This window comes from Chelon labrosus (assembly GCF_963514085.1).
Source record: "Chelon labrosus genome assembly, chromosome: 4".
NCBI classification, from domain to species: domain Eukaryota; kingdom Metazoa; phylum Chordata; class Actinopteri; order Mugiliformes; family Mugilidae; genus Chelon; species Chelon labrosus.
Window position 1 is genome coordinate 27892714 of NC_140340.1, and position 21434 is coordinate 27914147.

Genomic DNA, 21434 nt, shown 5'->3' on the forward strand with positions numbered 1-21434 from the left:
TGAAAGGCGCATGTTTACAGTTTGATTTCATATAGCTATTTTATTAATATTGTAATACTATACCTAAACACTACTTCGGTTGAATTTGCTGTGGTTTTATTTTGTAGTAGCTTGATCGCCACTTCCCGTCTTTTCTGCTCGTCTTGACTTAAGTCAAGCTCCCAATTGGGAGCAGCGTGGCTCGACCTAAGGCGGGTGGAGGGAGTGTCTGCCGGGTGTAGGAGCGGTCTGACGTTTGTTAGTGTGAATGACTTGTAGGGAAAAAACAGTCAAACAACAGCTCAGCGGGCGAGACGAGCACGGAAAGCTGAGGAACAGTTTTTTTTCTGTAACTTCCTTTCCCCCCTCCATCTGTATGACTGCGTGAAGACAAAAGGTAAAAAAAATGCAGCTTTATACTGCAAGTGAAATGTTGATGTATTAATGATGGAAAACGTTCAGTTTAGGAGCAGGTGCACTGTCTTTATTATTGCGAGCGTTGTGGTCTGACTATGAATATCCGCATGTAGGCTATCAAAACAAGCTTGAATTGAAGTTGCATTTCTTTATGTCTTTGCCTAGTTACTCTGTGTTAGTTCAACGACAGGGAGTTCATTGTTGACGCGTTTATTAGTCACTTATTAACAACCGGCAGTGAAAGACATGGATTAATTCAGCTGTTTATTGTCCATCTACAGTAGGACTACAGGTTCTTACATCGCGATTTTTTGGCTGCTAAATGATCCGAAACTATCAGGGGAGTCTCGCAACATCCCTGGAAGAAGTAAACGAACATGATATAAATATCGAGGCGAAAGGGAGTGTAGCTTTGGCAGGGCAACGGGCTCTGAAGGCAAACAAAGATAAAGAAACTTAAAAGCCTGCAAAACAGAGTGCTGCTGCAGCAGAACGATTTTCACTGAGATCCATTAAATAAGCAAAAGCAGTCGTCATCTATCAGCTGCAGCTTTATCCGCAGACACTGTTTGTTTCTCAGGAATTCGGCTGCAAGGAGACAAACAGGGCGCATTACTTACTGGGTGGTGCACACAGCTCCGGTCCCAGTCTGATCCCATTACCCAATGTCATGCACACCCCACAGGTGTTTCTGTGTTAAAGCAATAACACAACACACATGTCACATCAAGAAAAAAATACAAACATTGTATGGAATCACGGCAGTTCATGCAAACCAGCTGCAGGCTGATATCATTGAGCATTTTGCTGATATTGTGAGTGTTGCTCCGTGGTTTAACCGTACTTACCTGGAGTTACCGGTTTGTGCAAAAAAAAAAAAAAAAAGTCTTACAGGCCAAACCGGATGACAAGCTGCGAACAATGCCTCTGGTATTCGTTGTGACAGATTGGGAATCGTTACTGTTATGTGTTTAACACGGTGTATAAATCTGCCTCTCCTTCGGGAAAGCCCTTCGCTCACATGGCAATAATGGGAGGGTTGGAGTATGTTTGTTTGTCTTTTCATGGTTTCAGCTCAGTGAGAGATGTGGTGTGACTATATTGTTTCTGTAGCCTCGTAGATACATGTGGTGACTCACCAGGCCTCCTCCAGTCTCTGACAGTGTCTCTGACCTACTAGACTGTTTTCTTTCTCTAATTCATCTTGTATAATCATTTCATCTAGATTTATCTGTAGCTGTATGTATTTCATGTTCCTCATTAACACCATCAAGATTGTCTGGAAATCCTCGATAAATTAAACAGAGGCTGCTTGCAACATAACAATGATTCCCCAGACTAAAACAATGGTTTAATGCTGTACTTTTTAAAGGAACTTAACCTATGACTGAAAACTGAGCAAGAAAGTGATAGAGAATTGCTCTATAGTTCCTGGTGTTTGTTCAGTATGATTAGGCTCTCTTTTCCCCTCCAGCAGCAGCAGTATGCTTACAAAAATCTAGACCAACCTGACTTGCCCTGTTTTCTTTGTAACAACATAACCAACTGGCTTTGATCAAACATTAAGGAAAAGAGCAGTAATACTTAATAATACTGTAAATATGTAGTTTGTTGTATGTAAACGTGTTCTCTTCTTTTCTCACCTCTTCCTACCACTATTCAGTTATGGAGAGCTCCATTGAGGCTTCCCAGATCGGAGGCACCTTAAAACCCAAGCCGAGTCTGGCGCCCAAACCTCGGCTCACTCCCAAGCCTTTCTCACTACAGAAGAGCACCGCTATCCGCTCCATCCACGCTCCAAAGACAGTAGCTGCTGCATCAAAGTCCACAACGAACCAGACTGGGAAATCAGAAGTCACACGTTTTCCTAAACCAACATTGACCACTCCTCTTCAGAAGCCATCGGAACTGACTTTAACAACCCCTCCCCAGAAACTGACCGAAGCCACTTTAATCACCCCTCCTTCGAAACCGTCTGAACCAGTTTTAACCACCCCTCCTCAGAAACCGTCTAAACAGACTTTAACCACCCCTCCTCAGAAACCGTCCGAACCAGCTTTAACCACCTCTCCTCCAAAACCGACCCAACCGACTTTGACCATCTCTCCTCAGAAACCGACCCAACCGACTTCTACCTCTGATTCTAAATCGAGCTCTGTAACTGTGCTCAACAAAAACCAACAGAAAACAACCAAAGCAAGTGAAGGAGGTCCACAACAAGAGGATACTCTTGATTCTGGTGTGGGAAAACCTGACCCCCCCCCAAAAACCACTCCACCGGAGAAGACACCTAAATCCGTCCAGAAAGACGACGCCATCCAAACAAACCACAAAGCAGATGTCATAATTGACTCAGAGCAGAAAGATGGGAAAAGGGACGGGAATAAAACTCAGGCTTCTTTTGTCCAAAAGCTTGAAGACTCCAACATTGAGGGTTCCTCTACAGCCAGTCCAGTCAGTCCAAATCGACCGGGCAGCACCAGGAGGCGTCTGTCCATGGAGCTCACCTCAAGGTTTGAGTCAGCTGGTCTGTCTTTGCCTCCCAAACCTGCTGTAGCCATCTCTACCACCAACACCAAACCCGATTCAAATAAGCCAGCGTCTTCCCAACCAGAGCAGAGCCGGGCAACTCCAGAGCTGCCAAGCAAAGACAGTGACGAAGTAGGACTTAAGGAGGTTTATAGAAGAGGAGGCAGTATAAAACACAGAATCAGTCTTCTGTTCGACTCAAAGCCAGAGGTCATTACAAAGAGAGAGGAACCTGAAGTCCCAACAAAGAGAGAGGAGCCAGTAAGTTCACCAAGTGTAGCAGCTCCACAGCAAGAGTCTACTGTTGATTCTAGTGCAGAAAAATCTGTTCCGGCTTCAAAAACCACTCCATCCAAAGAGACACCTAAACCTGAGCCAGTCCAGAAAGATGACATCATCCAAACAAACCATGAAGTAGATATCATAACTGACTCAGAGCAGAAAGACAGGGAAAAGAGCGGGAACAAAACTCTGTCTTCAAACAAAGAGAGCGACGACGGTGAGCCGAAGGTGGATTTTGACAGAGGAGGCAGTATAAAACACAGAATAAGTCGTCTGTTTGACTCAAAGCCGGAGGTCATTACAAAGAGAGAGGAACCAGAACTCCCAACAAAGAGAGAGGAGCCCGAAGTCCCGACAAAGAGAGAGGAGCCCGAAGTCCCGACAAAGAGAGAGGAGCCCGAAATCCCGACAAAGAGAGAGGAGCCAGTAAGTTCACCAAGTGTAGCAGCTCCACAGCAAGAGTCTACTTTTGATTCTAGTGCAGAAAAATCTGTTCCGGCTTCAAAAACCACTCCATCCGAAGAGACACCTAAACCTGAGCCAGTCCAGAAAGATGACATCATCCAAACAAACCATGAAGTAGATATCATAACTGACTCAGAGCAAAAAGACAGGGAAAATAGCGGGAACAAAACTCTGTCTTCAAACAAAGAGAGCGACGATGGTGAGCCGAAAGAGGATTTTGACGAAGGAGGCAGTATAAAACGCAGAATCAGCCGTCTGTTTGACTTAAAGCCGGAGGTTATTACAAAGAGAGAGGAACCAGAAGTCCCCACAAAGAGAAAGGAACCCGAAGTCCCCACAAAGAGAGAGGAGCCCGAAGTCCTAACAAAGAGAGAGGAGCCCGAAGTCCTAACAAAGAGAGAGGAGCCCGAAATCCCGACAAAGAGAGAGGAGCCAGTAAGTTCACCAAGTGTAGCAGCTCCACAGCAAGAGTCTACTTTTGATTCTAGTGCAGAAAAATCTGTTCCGGATTCAAAAACCACTCCATCCAAAGAGACACCTAAATCTGAACCGGTCCAGAAAGATGACATCATCCAAACAAACCATGAAGTAGATATCATAACTGACTCAGAGCAGAAAGACAGGGAAAATAGCGGCAACAAAACTTCAAACAAAGAGAGCGACGATGGTGAGCCGACGGAGGATTTTGATGGAGGAGGCAGTATAAAACGCAGAATCAGTCGTCTGTTTGACCCGAGGCCAGAGGTCACAACGAAGAGAGAGGAACCGGAAGTCATAAACAGCACAGGAGGCGTGAAGCAGCGGATCAAAAACTGGGCAGTGGAAACCACTGCTGAGGCTCCAAAGGCAGAGAGGAAGCCTCATCCCTCACCCAAACCTCGCTCCAGGAGGTGAGTGAGCCTTTGTTAGTTTGTGTTGAATCACAAGACCATATGTGAAAAAAAAGAAAGAACATTCTCTTTCAAGTGTAATCAGTCGTAATGTTAAATGTTATTTATGTCATCTTTTTTTTTAAACTCCAACTTTGATCATAGGCATGTAATTTATGATCATCCTGAGGCCTTCACTGTGCATTATTTATTGGGATTTTCTGGTCTTTCCTTTCTGGGTTATTTTTTTTTTGTTTCTCCAGAGCTAACACTTAAAAATATTGGAAGGCATGTTTTATTTTGACTTCACTGCAGGTAGGGTTGAGTGTGTCATTTGTTTTCCTTTGAGAAAAGAATTTTTTTCTTTGTGTTCTCCACTGTAGCTTCCAGTTTCTGTGAATAGTTGTGGGGAGCGTGCAAGTCTGGAACTGTTGAGGCAGGAAAGTTTTAGTATCACCAGCACCGTCTTCTTCTCCTTCAAGTTTATTGTATCTGGACAGTAGTAGGGGCATGTTTAATGAACCAGGTGACTTGTGGTATCAATGTTGCGGCCACATTTATGCCCTCAAATAAGGCGAGATAAGAGTGCGAACTAGGCAGAGTGTGACTTTTGAGATTAGGTGTCCAGCTTACTGCATAAACACACACCGACTGTTAAAGGTATACAGACACCCTGTTGTTGAGATGCTCATCTCAGAGATTTCTGCTCCACAAAAGACATGACTAGAATTTTGTTTGTGTCGTCAAATATTACAGAAAATTGAACAACACTTCCTTGTCAATCATTTTCAGTGGAACTTATACTGTATGCACAGATGAGACAGTATCTTCTGTGCTTCTGCTTGGTGTAAATTAAGCCAGATTGATCTGAATGACTAAGGAGAATGAGTACAAAAAAACTAAATGGGTGAAAATGTCCTTTAAAGGAATAGTTTTCTGTTTCCACAGTTAGATTTGATTTATATCACTTTAATGTCCTTGTTCCCTAAATTCTGTGATATGTTACGTTCTTGGGCACTATTTCTTGGGCAGCTAATAACTTCCTGAATTCTTGTGAACTTGCCAGTAAACCAATGCAGACTCCAGGAAATCACTGGTCTAAAAAAACAAATGGTTCACACCACACAAGGCTGTAAAAACCATTGAAATTTGTCTGTAATACATTTTATTCTTTGCATGGGTTCAAAATGAGAGTCAAAGTGTTCTTTACTTAGCTTTGCAAAATGCTGATATTTTAGCTCTTTCTATCTGTTCCCAGTATTTATGTTACAGATAAAAATGGATGCTACAGACCTTAGGTATGAGGCTTCTGATGTGTATTCCCCAAAATGTCAAATTATGAATTTAGTGTTTACCTGGTGTGCTCAGACATGCCTAAACACTGCCATGAATCTGTAGACATTTTGTCAAAGCCAGCATCATCATATCGCAACCAGTGATTCAGACCGTTTTCTCTCCACAGCTTTGAGCCTGCAGTTGCTCCACCAGCTGAGGAAACACCCAAAATGCCAACCTCCGAACTTTCTGCAGCAGAGACATCGCCCGGTCAGGTTGTGGATCCACTTTCAGAGGTCTCACCTGCTGAACAACCAACGGAGACCCGGATAGAAACATCTAATGAGGCCCTCACTGATGATAAATCCTCAGAAACCACAACAGAGACACCGGGAGAGCAGAACAAATCAACAGAAGGTGATGGTCTGCTGATTAATCCTAGCCCATCCACACCCCCTGCCGTTGATGGGGACCCAGCTGCGAGTGAAAGCGCTGAGCCAACACTAAAGAGGGACAGAGTCAAACGTCGCTCGGTTCGGTTTGGTATCGTGGAGACAGATGATGGCAGTCCTCCACTGATCCTGGGCTCAGACTCTGAGTCCAACTCAGACGATGAAAAACAAGATTCTTCTGAGGGTGAAGTTGAGGAGGAGGTCACTTTCCCCGTTTATAGAAGAGTAGGAAAAAAGGATGGTGAGATGCAAAAACAAGAGGAAGAAAGACTGAAACATCTGGCTTTTGAAATCAGACAGAGGGAAGAGGAGAATGAAGAGGCAAGACTGAAGTTAGAAGAGGAGCAAAAACAGGAAGAGGAAAAAAGGGAGAAAGAAAGGGCAAGAGAGAGGGAAGAGCTCAAGCTTAGGGAGGAGAAGAAGCAAAGAGAGGCGCTGAAGGAGGAGGAAATGGAAAGACAGAGGAAGGAGGAGAGGGAGAGAGAACAGTTAAAAGAAAGGGAAAGAGAAATGAACAGGCTGAGAGAAGAAGAGATGGAAAGACAAAGACAGATGGAGTTGATCAGACAGAGAGAGCAGGAAAGGGAGAACGAAGAGCGACTTAAACAAGAGGAGGCTGAGAAGGAAAAGGAACGGCTGAAGGAGGAGGAGAGACAGAGGCTGAGAGAAGAGGAGGAGAGATCATCTCAAGATCACAAAGAGCACAGATTAGAGGGCCAAGTGAACAGTGAGAAACAAAGAGAGGAGGAGTGGGGAAAAGAAATGGTGAAACCAACAGAGAAGCTGAGTGGTGGAGAAGAAGAACAGAGGGAGAGGGAGAAACAGTTGGAGCTGATGTGGCAGAGACAGAAAGAGGAGGACAGAGAGAGGGCGAGGCAGGCAGAGGAGAGACTCAGACAAGAGAGGGAGAAAGAAAGATTGAGAGAGGAGGCTGAGGCAAGGGAGAGGGAGAGACAGGCGAGGTTGGAAGAGGAAGAGAGGATGAGGGAAAGACAGAGGCAGGAGGATGAAGAGGAGAGAAAAAGAAAAGAGCTGGAGAGAAAAGCTCAGCAGGAAAAAGAGGAAGAGCTGGAGAGAATGCGACAAAAAGAAAAACAGAGGGAGGAGGAAGAAGAAAAGAATAGACAGATAGAAAAAGAAAGAATTGAGGAGCTGGAGAGAAAGAAAGCAAATGAGCTCAAAGAAAAACTGAGAACAGATGAAGAGAATGAAGGAAAAGGAGAGATTGCAGTGGACAAGGCAGAGCAATATCTGATCAATTTTGACTCTGAAGATTTCTCTCAGTCTGCATCACCATATTCCCCCCCACCAAACGTCTGTGAGCCCACTGAGAGCCTAATTGACATAGTTTATGATGACTTCTCCGTCAAGAAGCCTCTGATCGAGGTGGATTTTGACGATTTTTCGGTCAAGCCGAGGAGTAGAGGCTCACGGACTAAAGTAGAAACTGCTCCAGTTACCCATAATTGGGCTTTTGACCTTTTGGATAACAGGATGGATGAACAGGAAGTGCTGGTGCCCCTCAGTGTCAAATCTCAGGAAAATGAGGTGGCACTAAAGCAGGTGGAAAAACCAGTCAGCCTTTTGCCTGCCTGTGAAAACCCAGTGGAAAAGGAGGAGGAAGTGGAGGAAAAAGAGAGGCCAGAGGAGGCACAGCTCATCTCTTTAGAGATGGAGGTGGATGTAGAGGAAGAGGTGGAGGCAGTGGAAGACGAAGGTGACGAAGGAGAAGAAGAAGGCCAGCAGGAGGTAAAAACAAAAGCTTCTATTATATTTGGGTAGGTTTTGTTTTGTGAACACCACCATGGTTACATGACAGATTAATTGTTCAATAACTTAGGAAGGGTGAGGCTAAGAACAGAAACAGGAATGTACGTGTAAGTGTGGTTACTTCACATCTCAATCATATCAGCCTGGCATTCACACACACCTCACCTGCACCAGCACAGGTGCTATTCCTGGAGCACAAGAAGAAATATCTTGTCATACTTGCTTCAAGCTGATTAAGTCACAGCTTAAGAACTTGTGTGTGTGTCCTTGTACTCAATTGTAATATTTTAGTGTGAAGGCTTTGTTAGATTAGACAGTTGTCTTTAGATGTAAGAACAGATACAGGATTAGTAGAAAGTATGTTATGATAAGTGTAATGATAGTTCTTTGCAAAGTGGCATGAAGAGATGGAAATAAAACCATGTGACTGTGACAGTCAGTACATTTAGCGTACTAATATATCATTATCATTTAGAATACCATAGCTGATATGGGCCACAATTATTGTGTTTATGATATGATACGATACGATACGATACGATACCCTTTATTTATCTCTGTCTTGAAACTTTGTCTTGAACTCAAGTGCTACACACTGCCATGGATGTCCCAAATTAGGCCCTTTCCTGTGCTTCCACTGAATTCTGTGACACATGGTCCTGCCTGTTTATGGTGAGCACTGTGAGTTGCACACAAGCTAGCTGCCCCCGCAGAAGGAGGAACGCGCCTACTTTTAAACGTTAAAACTTGGATGCCAACAGGTTTTTGGATATGCACAAATACTGCAATGCTGATCTTATTCAGAAGTTTTAATGAAAGGGGAAAGTTGTGTTTGCATTGTCACTGTGGAAAGTTGCTTCATCTCCACAGAAATATTCACATTCACTAGTAGGAATATTGTCTTTTTTTGAATAAGACAATACCTACAATGGAAATATTAAGGAGATGTGACAATAAAAATCATACAGTATACAGCAGGAGTAAGCACATCGTTGTGCAATATCAATTACATGTCAAACATTTTAAAACGGTAGCTAACCTCAATCATAGCCGTAGATTTTTTTTTACAGTTATGCACAGTCCAAATCAAATACTTCAATACACCTGTAATCAGTGACAATTTTGGACGTAGGGTCATGTCTATCTGACTGTCAGCGTCATGGATCCTCATGGAAAAAACAGCCTAAGGAAGGTTACTGATGGAGTTTTAAACTTGGTGAATATTGGGAGCACATTCTTTGGCCAGATGAAACCTAGGTGAATTTCTGTCAGCCCAGATTTGAGCCAGCGTGATTTCCGTGAAGCCGGCCAGGGCTACCACAGTGAATGCATTGTCCCAGCAGTGGATATACCAAAACGCAGGCTGACAAGATGTCTGACGGTATCCATAAGCTTGGTAAAGGATGAATATTCCCTTTGTGATAATGATCCAGAGTTTCTACAGAAGTAACAAGCGAAAGCTGTGACCGGGCCAAGTATGTTGACTGACTTGATTCCATTAGAACACCTTGAGGGTATTTTAGAGAAAAAGGAAGAGTAACACAATCCCTCCAGAAAAGAGCAGGCAAGGAAACTGTCAAAGTACAGCAGAATACCTTTCTAGACAGAAAATAATTATAACCTCAGTATTGAAAGGCTTACTGACTTCTGTTGCATTAGGTTCCTACTGTTAGACCTGTACTGCAATTGCTGTAAGGTGATACAAGTTTGAATCATTTGACATTTAAATGATATTTCACAGAGGTGTACTCACTTTTGCTGTAAACTGTAGCCATGAATGTGCTCTCGTGTTACTGCCACTGAATATGATGAGCCTGGCATTTAAAAAAACAAAAAGTTGGTTCTTTACACACTTCATGTAGGGCTTTGGTTATCATGACAGGAAGTGAGGTTACGACTTCCTCTGCATGTGTCTCCCGCAAATGCCTTTTGAGGTTCTCATTTTTGTTTGTGTGTAGATAAAACTTTATTTTCTAAAGGTTATTTCTTGTTTGCAAAAGACTCGGCAAAAGCACTCATAGGCGGGATGGATTATTTTGCGTTTTCATCTTGGATGGGGTATCTCCAAGAGCTGATGGTGAGCCTTTACATACTGTAGTGTTACCTCAAAAGTGCTGGCGGTTCTGCAATGTGTTGCAGAGCCAACTCAGCAAATTACACCACTGGCAGAGCTCCTGTGTGTAGGTGTTTGAAATAGTAGTTGTTCAACATTGTACCCTGACAGGCCATTTTCAATAGAGTAGTGCAGCTTTGAGCCATAGTACTCCACATATGAAAAATGATTGTTTGAAGTGAAGCGTGAAGTTAGTGTGCTTGTATCAAGGTTTGTCACTAAGGCAAGTGTAAGACAGGTTTTAGTTGCGCAGGCATGGGCCATATGATGGTATGTACCATGAGATTATACACTGTCTGCTTGCCAACTGTCAGATTTTGTCATATCTTTTCTGTTAATATCTTGTGTAATATTATTGCTTTGTAAGCAGTAAATAAGTTGGATGAGAAAACTGAAACCACAATCATGTCTTAGGGGTGAAGAAAAAGCTGGAGCCAGAGGCCAGTTATCTTAACTAGTAATGTCTTGAAGTTACGAAGCACCTTTCCAATCTCTTATCACCTAAAATGCAAGTGACTGTCTTTTTATTACATGCATTATTACGGTTGATTTCAAGACAATGCTACACATTAAGATTCTTGCGTACAATGAAAACAGTGAAGCATACACATCAGTTATTTTAAGGCTTGTGTGTAGCTGTGCTGATTATCTTGTATGATAAAATACAAAGTTCATCTTCTGATTTAGTCAATTCGGAAACCTGTTGAAACTGTAGTAGTGCTGCAGTCAGCAAACCATGCCTGAACTAATATCCGGGCGGTTCCACAAGTAAACTTGATCACTTTGCAGCTAGACAGAGGGCGGCTTAACCAGCTAGGGTTGGGTGTAACAGTCAGCCAAAGGATAAATATTTAGCAACCTTTACAATGCTTGGCTTGTTTTTGCTGATCTATAAGAGAGAGAAATGCTATTTTCAAATTTAAATGCAAGGTCAAGTGAAATCTTGAAATGAACAGATGTTAGATCTTGGAGCTGAAGTGAAGCAGACGCTGACAATGGAGCACATTTGAGTGGCTGAGCGGCCGACGGGGACGTGCCGCTGGAGACAGATGGGTTCGCCGCCTGTTTGAACACGCAGCATTTTTTGCATAGGCCCTTTGGAACCATGAACTCTTGTGTGTGTTTTTGTGATATTGTGTGTTTGCAGTGGGCACGCTTTAGCAAACAAACCATAACAGACGCCACCTGTACACTACTGTAAGGGTGCAGTGTACTTGGCTGCTGTAGAGGCCTTTTGTTTTGCCACTTTGCTGTTCTTGTCTGTGGGAGTGCATCTGTGTTTTCACCACTGAGTGGCGCTGCTGCCCTTAGGAATTACACTTCCTTGTTCAGCAGTACGTGAACTATCAAGTTTATTTCAAGTTGAGCATTTCACACTGTAATGGACACCTTAACGCTAAACATTATAATATAATAAACAGAATGTTTCCACTTAATTCTGCAAGAAAATCTCTGCAAAAAAGGGAGACAAAAGGAGACAGAGGAGAGTGTTTACTGGGCAAACACAAGGTGTGCAGCCAACCGTGCATCTTCATTTAGTCTACTGACTAGAAGACAGACAGTCTGATGGATGGATCTTGTAGTATATAAGAAGGGCATAGATGTTGTGTGGTCAGTATGTCCACATTTGGATCTGTCCAACAGGGCAGCGTGTCAGAATGACCATACATGGTGCCACTATCCACTATCTGCTTTCATTCTCTGTCTCCGTTTCTCTCCTCAAACTCTCCTCCCTGTTTTTCGGGAGAGAACCCGTCACCCCCCTCTGCACACACACTTTCTGGCACACATACACGCGAAAGAGGATGGGCTAATCCACGGACAAGAAAGTTCACATGTCTGCCATCCATTCTTTCATCCGGTTTTCCGTGTTGGTCTTCCTGTTTTATGCCGTCGCCTCTGCCTCTTCCTCTCACAAAGACCTGCTTCATCCCCTGTCCGCATTTACCTACGGGAGGAGAGCAGTGGAGGGAGGTAGAGAGAGGAGCACCTTGGCCCAGCCGGCCGCACCTTCTTTTTGCCTTCCCCCTGGATTTTCCACATCCGAGCACAGACCTACGCTTTGTTTTGACATTCTGTTAAATCACTCAGGTCTACAGGAGATAAAGGGGCAATCTACCTCTCGGCACTTGGCTTTGGACGTTTGGAGTGGCAGATATTTCCCACATTGCTTTTCTTTTCTATTTTTTTTTTTTTGTGAACTGCGACTTAGGTACCTTAAGCAAACAAGTTTGACTGTGGCAGAGCAAGCTTTAGCCACTGAGAGAAAGTGGATGCGTAAGAGAAGAGGGAAATACAAAAGGACGTTTTTGATACAGACTACTGCCAGTATTCTTTCAATGGATGACGCTGAAATGATGGGAAGATCTTTCCTTGGGACGCTGCTATTCAGGACGTCACATCCATCATAGTGGAAAAGGGTTGTCACAGTGCAAACACATGGCAGGTCGGATTATTTACTTCTTTACTGACAGCAAGTAAAAGACTGTTCCAGGAAGTTTGTGTGAGCTGAGCCATGTAGAGAGAGGAAGGATCCTGCTCTGATGAAAGATGGACTGTGTCTTGTTTGGTATGACAACAGAGCCCTCTCCATAAAAGTATAATTTGCGCTACTGGTGCCTTCAGCTAGCTTAAAATGACAACTGAAAGCCAGACCACAGACTCAGCTTTCTAATTCACCCACAAAATCCCCTCATCTCCTAACAAAGCTGAAGAGCAGTTTCTCCGGTGACCCAGTTTCCATGGTGACCCCAACGTGAGTTTTTCAACCATGCAATACTTGGGAGGAAAACTTTCGTCCGCCCAGCTGCATGTGGCAGACTGGGTGGGCAACGTACGGCGCTCCCTGCAAGGGGCTCTGGAGCTGGTGTGGGGACACTCAGAGGAGAAGCAGGAGGAGAAAGAGGATGATGTAGAGGAAGGTGGAGATGGAGGAGGAAGATTTCAGAGAGCCGTGTCACCGCTTCGCAGCTTCGCCCGACGTAGCAGGAGATCCCTGCGTCGCCTCTCCATGAGGAGTCGTCAGACTCTGCAGAGGAGGGCCACTGAAGCCGGTTCTGTAAGAGCTGATACGCTGTTATAACCCGGGCCAGGACATGGCAAATGAATGCTCTAAAATGTTCCCATATCCAGGTCAAATCTAATGAATAGACAGTCATTTGGCTTGGTCGTCTCATTTTCATTTACTTTAAGGGGAATTATAAATACAGTTTTTAAACCCTGGGTTCATCAAAGTAATGCCCAAGTTTATACCCTAGCTCCATGTATTCTATGTAACTCATTACCTAGTCTAATATTTCCACAGCCCCATGTTTAGAGATAACCATGCAAATCTAAATAGGGAGTGGAGCTGGCAGTTTGTTTCAGGAAGGACGGAGTAATCTGATAAAGTCGTCCCAATGTAGTTTTATCAGTGCACATGCATGCCCTTTCCCTCTCTGTGTGTGGTGTGTGTCAGAGATAAAACAGAGGACAATAACAAAGTGTGACACACTTAGACAAGGTTTAGCTGACTGTGTCTGTTTATGTCTGTGCCCTCTACTGTATATCTGCATCTGTCTTTTGTTCAAGCTGATCACATTTCTCTTCAGGGTATTTGCCATTTTGTGGTATCATTGGCATTATACAGTATTTTCTACGAATACAATTGTATATTTTACTAAATATTTTCAAAATATTTTGCACAAATTAATTATAGTATGAGGCCGCATCCTGCATGCGAGTGTCAATGTGCGTGTCTATACATGTAGGTGTACAGGAAACACCAACGCAGAATAGAAAAGAACCTGCAGGCTATTCCCACCTTTAAGTTGATGACTTTCATCACTTTCATTTATCACAGGCGATGTTTTCTCGACAGCGATCGAGGATTAATCTCTCGGCTTGTCGTACTATCTTTAGGATGTTATCTTCTCCACTTAGCCGTAAACAAGCCCTCTTATGCATTCCACTCACCGAGACAAAAATGGGATGCAGGTAAACTATAATAAAGCGGACTCTGTCTTAACTTGTAGAGCACATCCTCCTCCACCCTCTCAAGCAAAAGCACATACTGGTCTGATACTCACACAGTAGTTATTAAATTATACGATAGTTATGTTTACTCTTGTATAAGGGATCTAAATGTTAGAGTATATAAGGTATCTGAAAGTATCCGGAGAGTTTCCATAGTGTGAATGTATCTCTGAATCTCTTCGTTTATGTTCAGAGCGAAGCTGTAGTTTTATATTAACAAATGATGAAGAGAAATGAGAGGTACCACTTATAAGCTTTGTTTCTAACAGAATTCCCCACAACTTTTAGTTCCTGGGGCTTATGTACAGGAACCAAAGGTCCCTTAAGCCCTTTGTTATCTGTGTTTCTGCCACAGTCTAAAGTCCTGTGAATATTAGGAAAATTAGTCAGCTGATTCTTCAATAATACAACATTGTATATCGTATACCTCAACATTTTTTGCATGTGACAGTGCAAAACAGTGACTACTGTAACAGAATTTAAAGCAGATCTTCATGTTGCGCACCGGTGTTTCACATTTACATCATATGTCTTTCCACGCTTAAAAACCCCCCTCTGCTCTGTCATAGCATTTCTTCTGTTACTCTAGGTTTAGTGTCATACTTTCTCCTCAAGCCTGTGTGGGTTTCTTCGTTTTGGGTCAAAGGTGTGCATGTGATTGTTGTTTGTCTCTGAGTATTAGTCCTTTGATAGACTCGTGACCTGTCCAGGGTGCCTAATGCCTAATGTCAACTGGAAACAGTTACAGATAATGGATGAATGGAAGTTGCAGTTTGTTGTAAAATGCTGGGAAAACACATGCTTATTCATCAGTCAGCTACCTGTACATTCAGTGAGCTGTGAGCCACTTTTAGAATTTCCAGGAGTTTCAGAAAGCAAAACAGTTTGCTCAGAAAGTTGCAGGAAAACAGTTTCCCTGGAATTCAAGCATTAGTTCCTATGGTAGAGCCATAGATGGGTAGATTCTCAAAACGTTCTTAGTTCCTGGGGAAAGTTCCTGCAGTAAAAATGACTCACTACTTCATTGTTTTGGACCAGTCTCACCAATAATCTTTGTTTTAAGCCACATCAAGTAGCCGTTTAAATACTTAGCTCAACTCAGCTGCTAAAGAAGCAAATGTTTCCCTGAGGAGTTGGTGGGGACCAAAACGCAGATTATAGCATAGTGCATACTGGAATAATGTTTGCCGCAAACGATGACTCCAAAACACTGCTACTGTTACGCCATGATTGATAACATCATAATGCCTTCTGTTGTAAACTTGTTTTATGGCGGTTCTCTGTTGCATCGTAAATATTCTCAAACATTGGCTTGAGATAAGTGGCCTGGCTGTTTCTTGTTACATCCTCAATAATGTTAATATTAATTGCAAATGAATGAATTTAGTTGTTCTGTTAAAATATTGTACAACTTAGTATGAATTTGAAATAGTATCAAAAGGAGGTATTAGAGTCATGGAATGTGTTGAAAAGATGATATCAGCTTTAAAAACTTGGTGTATTTACCTACACCGATCAGCCACAACATAAAGACCTCAGGAGAAGTGAACTGACCATTGACCGCTGACCATCTTGTGACAATTCAGTGTTCTGCTAGGAACCTTTTGGACCTGGCATTCATGTGGATGTTACTTAGACATGTAGCACCCACCTAGATCAGACCAGGGACCCCCATCCCATAGCAATGACACTCCTTGATGGCAGCAGCCATCTCCAGCAGGATGCAGCCTGACACAACGAAGTCAAAAAACATGAAAAACAGCACAAGGTGTTGACCTGGCCTCCAAATTCAATAGATCCCAAACTGATCAAGTATCTGTGGGATGATCCACAGAGGCCCCTCCCCTCAACCCATAGGACCCAAAGGCCCCACTAACAACATTCTGTTGCCAGGCACCACAGGACACCCTCAGAAGGCCCATGTCCATTATCTGAATAGTCACAACTGCTTTGGAGGCACAAGGGAGACCTACACAATATTAGGAAAGTGGCCATAATGTTGTGGCTGATCAGTGTATGTGATAAAGGCAGCACAGATGAAGCCTAAAACCATGACATTGAAGTTGTACCACTGCAAACCATCTCTCAGTCAGAGCAGACTCTGTTTTCTTCTGCATCTGCAACAGGGATGGACAGGCGTTATAGGAAAATCACTAGAAGCCTATTTATTCATGCTGTGATGCTGCCAGATAACAGGCATTGTGCAAATGAAGCTGCTGTGTGAGTCCCGAGGAGATGAGCTGAGGGCACGGATGTTTACTTGAGTGTTTGTATCCAGGTGACAGTATCAGGCTACACAACACTGGGATGTGCCCTTTTACGAAATGTGAAGTGAACTCAAAGGCATGTTTGTGAGGATGTGCACACTACTTGGTTTGGTTTGGAATGTGTGCTAGTGTGTGTGTCTGCATTCCAGCATGTGGGCGTGATGTGATGACTGTGTTTGGTGTGTCCGTGTATTAGCATATAGGTGTGTATGCCAGTGCGATGTGCGTGCATGCACATGCTCCTGGTGTTCATTGAGGACAGTCCAGTCTCTGTGACCGGCTCATTAAAAGACGCATGCTTGGCTGGTCCTTAGTCTGCTCTCCCCTCTGTAGTTAGTGATCTTGGCCCAGCATACACTCCATTCTCTCCCTGCCCCAACTCCACAGTTTGAAACTGCTGAGTTTCAGAACAAAGGACATTTCCCTCACGATAAAGCAGTTGATCCATCTGTGTGTAGCATTGGTAGAAATCTGCACTAGCAAAAAATCAATACATCTTACAATGTAGAATGCGTCCTTTGATTTTTATCAAGTTATGTTCCATGATTTGTTTTCATGTACCCCTTTCTAGTTTAATCATATTTTTGTGTCTATCTCACAGCAAAAGGTTAACAGCTACTGCACAAACGATGAAGACAAGGACACTGAAGCGTTGATAGACAGTGAACAAGAGCAGCAGGATGGGTTCTGTGATCAAACCACTGAAACTGAGAGGTAGGAAACTGTTTGCACTGACAAACAACTCACATCTCACTGTTTGATCTTTAAGTGGCTTCAAGTCCTCTAAGGGAGACATCAAATGAACACGTATAAGTGTCATCCTATGACGGCGTGGATTCACATTGCGTTGATCTTGATTAAAACTGAGCGCACCAGAAAAATAGAGGCCCTGTAGCTATCTGACATTGAAGTCTCAAACTAAGTAGCCTGAAGAGGAACTTTGGAGGGCCGAGTTTAGCTCTGGTCTCCTCCTGTGATCAGTGAGGCATGTCGTGAACCAATAATAACCCACATGCTTCCAAAACTATAATTTATTTTTCCGTTTTTTTGGTTGACCAGATGTGTGATTTGGACTTCACAATGAAGAAACCGAAATACCCAACTTAATGAAACATGCAATTTAGGACCATAAATCCTGTGACAGCTTAACCAAGCAGCTGCACTCTGAAATGTGCTGTCAGGTATTATTATAAGAGTCGAGCTCCCTGTGCCCCCTTGTGGTTAACAGAGCACAACACATTAGAACCAAAAGAGGGGAGCTTGGTGAAGTTCAACTAAATGTATTTCATTGTTTGCGTTTCTCTTCTTCTCTTCTGCGCTGACACATAATTCCAAGTGATGTTTCTTCTCCTCAGTTCAAATCCTGACGTCCCTGAAGTCTCCTCTGAAGATGTGGATGCTGCTGCTTTTCACAGAGAGCCGGAGTTAGCTCCCTTACCTGAGGTTGGTGACTTTTTTCTCTAAACCATCCCCTTTACTGAATGACCTCAACTGTGTCATGTGCTACAACATTAACATGGAACTATTACCTGCTTTTGTATCTGCGTTTTTGCACTCTGGTGAATAGGGTTATTCTTTTCATCGCTTTCTATATTCTGTTTGTTTGTCTCTGCACAGAGCTTCGCGCCTCTTCTTGACACGACCGCACAGAGATCCAGGGCAGATCTGGGTAAGAAGCGAACTCGAACGCGTCCATCTCGCTCAGTCTATGCTGGGTCGGCTCAGACGGAAAGACTGGACTGGAGGGCTCAAGACTCCACAGGTTGTTACGGTATCTTAAATATTATTTCATCAAAATGGAAGCTTTTTCAATCTAGAGTAAACAAGCATTATGGCCAGCAAATACATGAAGGCTGATTTACTGGGTGTTTTGACTGGTCTGTTAACTCCACGGTTTTAGATGAAAAGGAGGAATCTTCAAAACAAATGGATTCAGATTCTGAGGAGGAACAGCCAAAACCAAAGATTGCCAGTTCTCCTCCTACATCTACACAGAGAGTCCCCATGTTTCCTGGTCTGAAACACGCAGATCTAATGGTAAGTCCTCTTAGTGGTGAAGCGCAGCTTGAATATCATGTTTTCTACTTTTCCTTAAATCTGATGTAAATGGATGTTGTTTACATTCATTTATTTTATTGTTTTCTCTTGCTATTCAAGGCTCAGTTAAAGAAGAGAACAGGTGGGGGAGAAACAGGAGGAGGAGAAAAAGCAGAAGAGGAAAAGCCAAGAGCAGAGAAGGAAAGTCAGGATGAGAAGGCGGCACCTGCTCCAACACCGCTCCCACGGTCTCCTCGCACAGCTGCTAATCTCGCAGGGGCTGCACGGGTGCTGCCACCCTTACAGGGCAAGGACGCAGGGTAAGAATGGAGAATGACATCACACGTGCAAAAAAAAAACGTATAAATGATTACGCCCGTGCAAATATGTTTAGAGATAACAGCTGATCCCGTGTTTGTCTTTCAGTGCCGTCTCGTCTCCTGCTTGGCTGCAAGAGCTGAAGTCTAAGAAGCGTATGAGCCAGCATGATATTAACACTTAGCCAGACGCCGGTGAGTCAGTTAGTAGTTAATCTGGATCTGATTTCTTCTAGATTACACTGATAAGACTTTTGACAACACTCACCAACTACAGGGCATTAAGATCAAGGATGGATGGACTCCATTAAAAAAAGTCTTCACTTTTTTTCTATGCAGGTGTACTCACCTGCAAAATCACCGCAATTTGTTTTGTCCAAATGGAGATATTTGTGTCATCTGGTCAAAAAATCTGTATGTTTTTTTGCATTGCAATAACTAACTATGCAAGCCCATACTCCAGACGCTCCATTGGGAAGTGATCTGCCTGACCAGTCAAATCATTCTGGCAGGCTTTAAGTGGTGATGGACAGAAGAATAACAGCGACGTAATCATACATTTACAAAATTATAAAATCACTATGATTGGTTGTAGGACTATCCAATTGCATGCAGAGGAATTTTGTTTTCTCTATATCGATGGAAATGTGTCCCATAATGAAAATAAAATGACATGTTTCTAAACTCTGATAACAATTGAGTCTGTTAACCCTGGACAAAGAAATACATGATTTATCAGTATCATGCAGCTTATAGTCATTACAATTAAAACAATCCACTCACATTTTGCTTTTTTGTAACACATAACATTTTTTATTGTTTCAAAGTACCATTTTATATTTGTCATTTTTCATTCTGAGTTTAGCTTCTTCTCATGCACAGGTGACCTAATGTCATTGCATGTGAAGATATATGATAAAGTGATAAACTACCATTTGCTTATGGAACTGAAGCTCACAGCCATATTTTGCACCCAAACTTAAGTTGAGATTATGTATATTTAGTGGAAATGATAAGAGTAGTAGATAAATACTACACATGCTAAAAATACTAATATGAAGTACATTAGATGTCCTTTGTGGTTTGATATTTGAACTTATTGCATCTTTCTTCCCTTCAGGAGACTGTGCCTTTCCTGTTCAACAAGAAACATCTCAGCTGCTGCTGCTGCTGACAAATACTTTGACATGATCTTGACATCTCCATTCTGCGCTTTGAGTGCCTTATTTTGGAGACATGCAGGAGTGGAATTCAGGCTTTTACTGAACACAGAGACATTAAAAGAGCATTTATATCTTGGAAATGAATTATGGTACTAATGCTGTGCGTGCCGAGACTGTGATGCATACATTCCAAGTACATGTTTTATCTATTGTTGTACAGAGAGGCTCAGTGGAGGTTGGATAAGCCATGAATAGCCTTATTGTTTGAATGTTTAAGTCTATCATATACTGACAGGGACTGGTGACACCAGGCCTTCAGCAGGGTATCACACATATGCAAGCCTCTCTGTAGTTGTGAGGACATAAATTAAGTTTCCACAGCCCCTTAAGGCTTGGACCCAGAGGCTGACAACGTGGGGCAAAGATTTGCACTTGAACACACTGCAAAGACTACAGCCAACAACCAGCTAGCATGTACATTCTGCGCCTATGTGGAAGGAAATAACTCTCCAGCAGCTCTCAGTATTTGTAATTCAAAGTAGGAAACCGCTAAAATAAAAGCTGAGACCAGCTGGAAAGAGCTACATATCGTCATACAGATGCCCATGTCATTGTGAAAATATTCAGGTACTGGAATGCTCATATGAAAAGAAAAATGAGAAGGGCCCTCCTAGAGCCCTTTGAAATTGTGAGGACCATCCAAAATCCTCACATGTGCCCTCACTAACCCTCAAATTTGTCAACACAAGCATAGACATGTATATTCATACACATACCTGTATGTACAGAAATGCGCCATGTTGTTTATTTCGTTGAAATTGTACCAGATGTTTTTGACATTGTGTAACCAATCACATATTGTCTCCAGTAAAGCTAGAAGCACTTTAAGAAATATTATAGCAATTTACAGTCCATGCAGTACATCAGAGCATTAAGATAAGTAGAAACAGAGTCCAGGGATTTTTTTGTCTTTCTTTTATTTTACACCATTCACTATGTTTAAAATAGCTTCACACATACCCTTAATAAGTGCAGCTTATTAAGGTCTTAAGGTTTTAATAATACTCACAATAGCTGGTCAGGGTATCAATGAGCTGATGAAATATTTGGGCTGCAATAACAGAAACAGGGAGTGTGTTTTGTAAAATTTCTAACCTAGAAAAATGCCTTAATCTAAGTCTTCTATGTGCCTTTTTAATTTTTAATAATGAATGTCATCAACTCTGTAATCTTTTATGATCAATATACTGTACTTTAAGAGGAAATTGAGGGAATTTTATTAAAACTTTTTTCTATGAAATGATGCGGGTGAGTGTGTGCTTTTGATGGGGAACTTGTGTTTTATAATTAACACAGTAGTGACAGTGGAGCATGGAGAAATTCTAACATGATTGACACTTTAATTAATGTACACAGGGCAAGCAGCTAAAGGATCCAGAACAGCAAATGTGCTTTTTTTGATTGACACCACAAGCAGAAAGTTCA

At 42.6% G+C, this 21434-nt stretch overlaps 1 protein-coding gene across 2 annotated transcripts; it reads left to right on the forward strand.

Moving 5' to 3' along the window:
- The first annotated feature begins 251 nt into the window (after positions 1-251).
- LOC311487338 (uncharacterized protein) lies at positions 252-21249 on the forward strand. Of its 2 annotated transcripts, XM_084543587.1 has the most exons (10): positions 252-376; positions 2060-4562; positions 6004-8017; positions 17034-17146; positions 17788-17875; positions 18050-18194; positions 18333-18469; positions 18590-18789; positions 18896-18981; positions 19907-21249. In XM_084543587.1, exons 2-9 carry the CDS (start codon positions 2062-2064, stop codon positions 18969-18971), a joined length of 5274 nt encoding a protein of 1757 aa, XP_084399713.1. In that variant the 5' UTR covers positions 252-376; positions 2060-2061; the 3' UTR covers positions 18972-18981; positions 19907-21249. The 2 variants fall into 2 exon arrangements, with proteins under 2 accessions (XP_084399713.1, XP_084399714.1); XM_084543588.1 differs by lacking the exon at positions 252-376 and having other exon boundaries at positions 1605-4562.
- Positions 21250-21434: the final 185 nt, after the last annotated feature.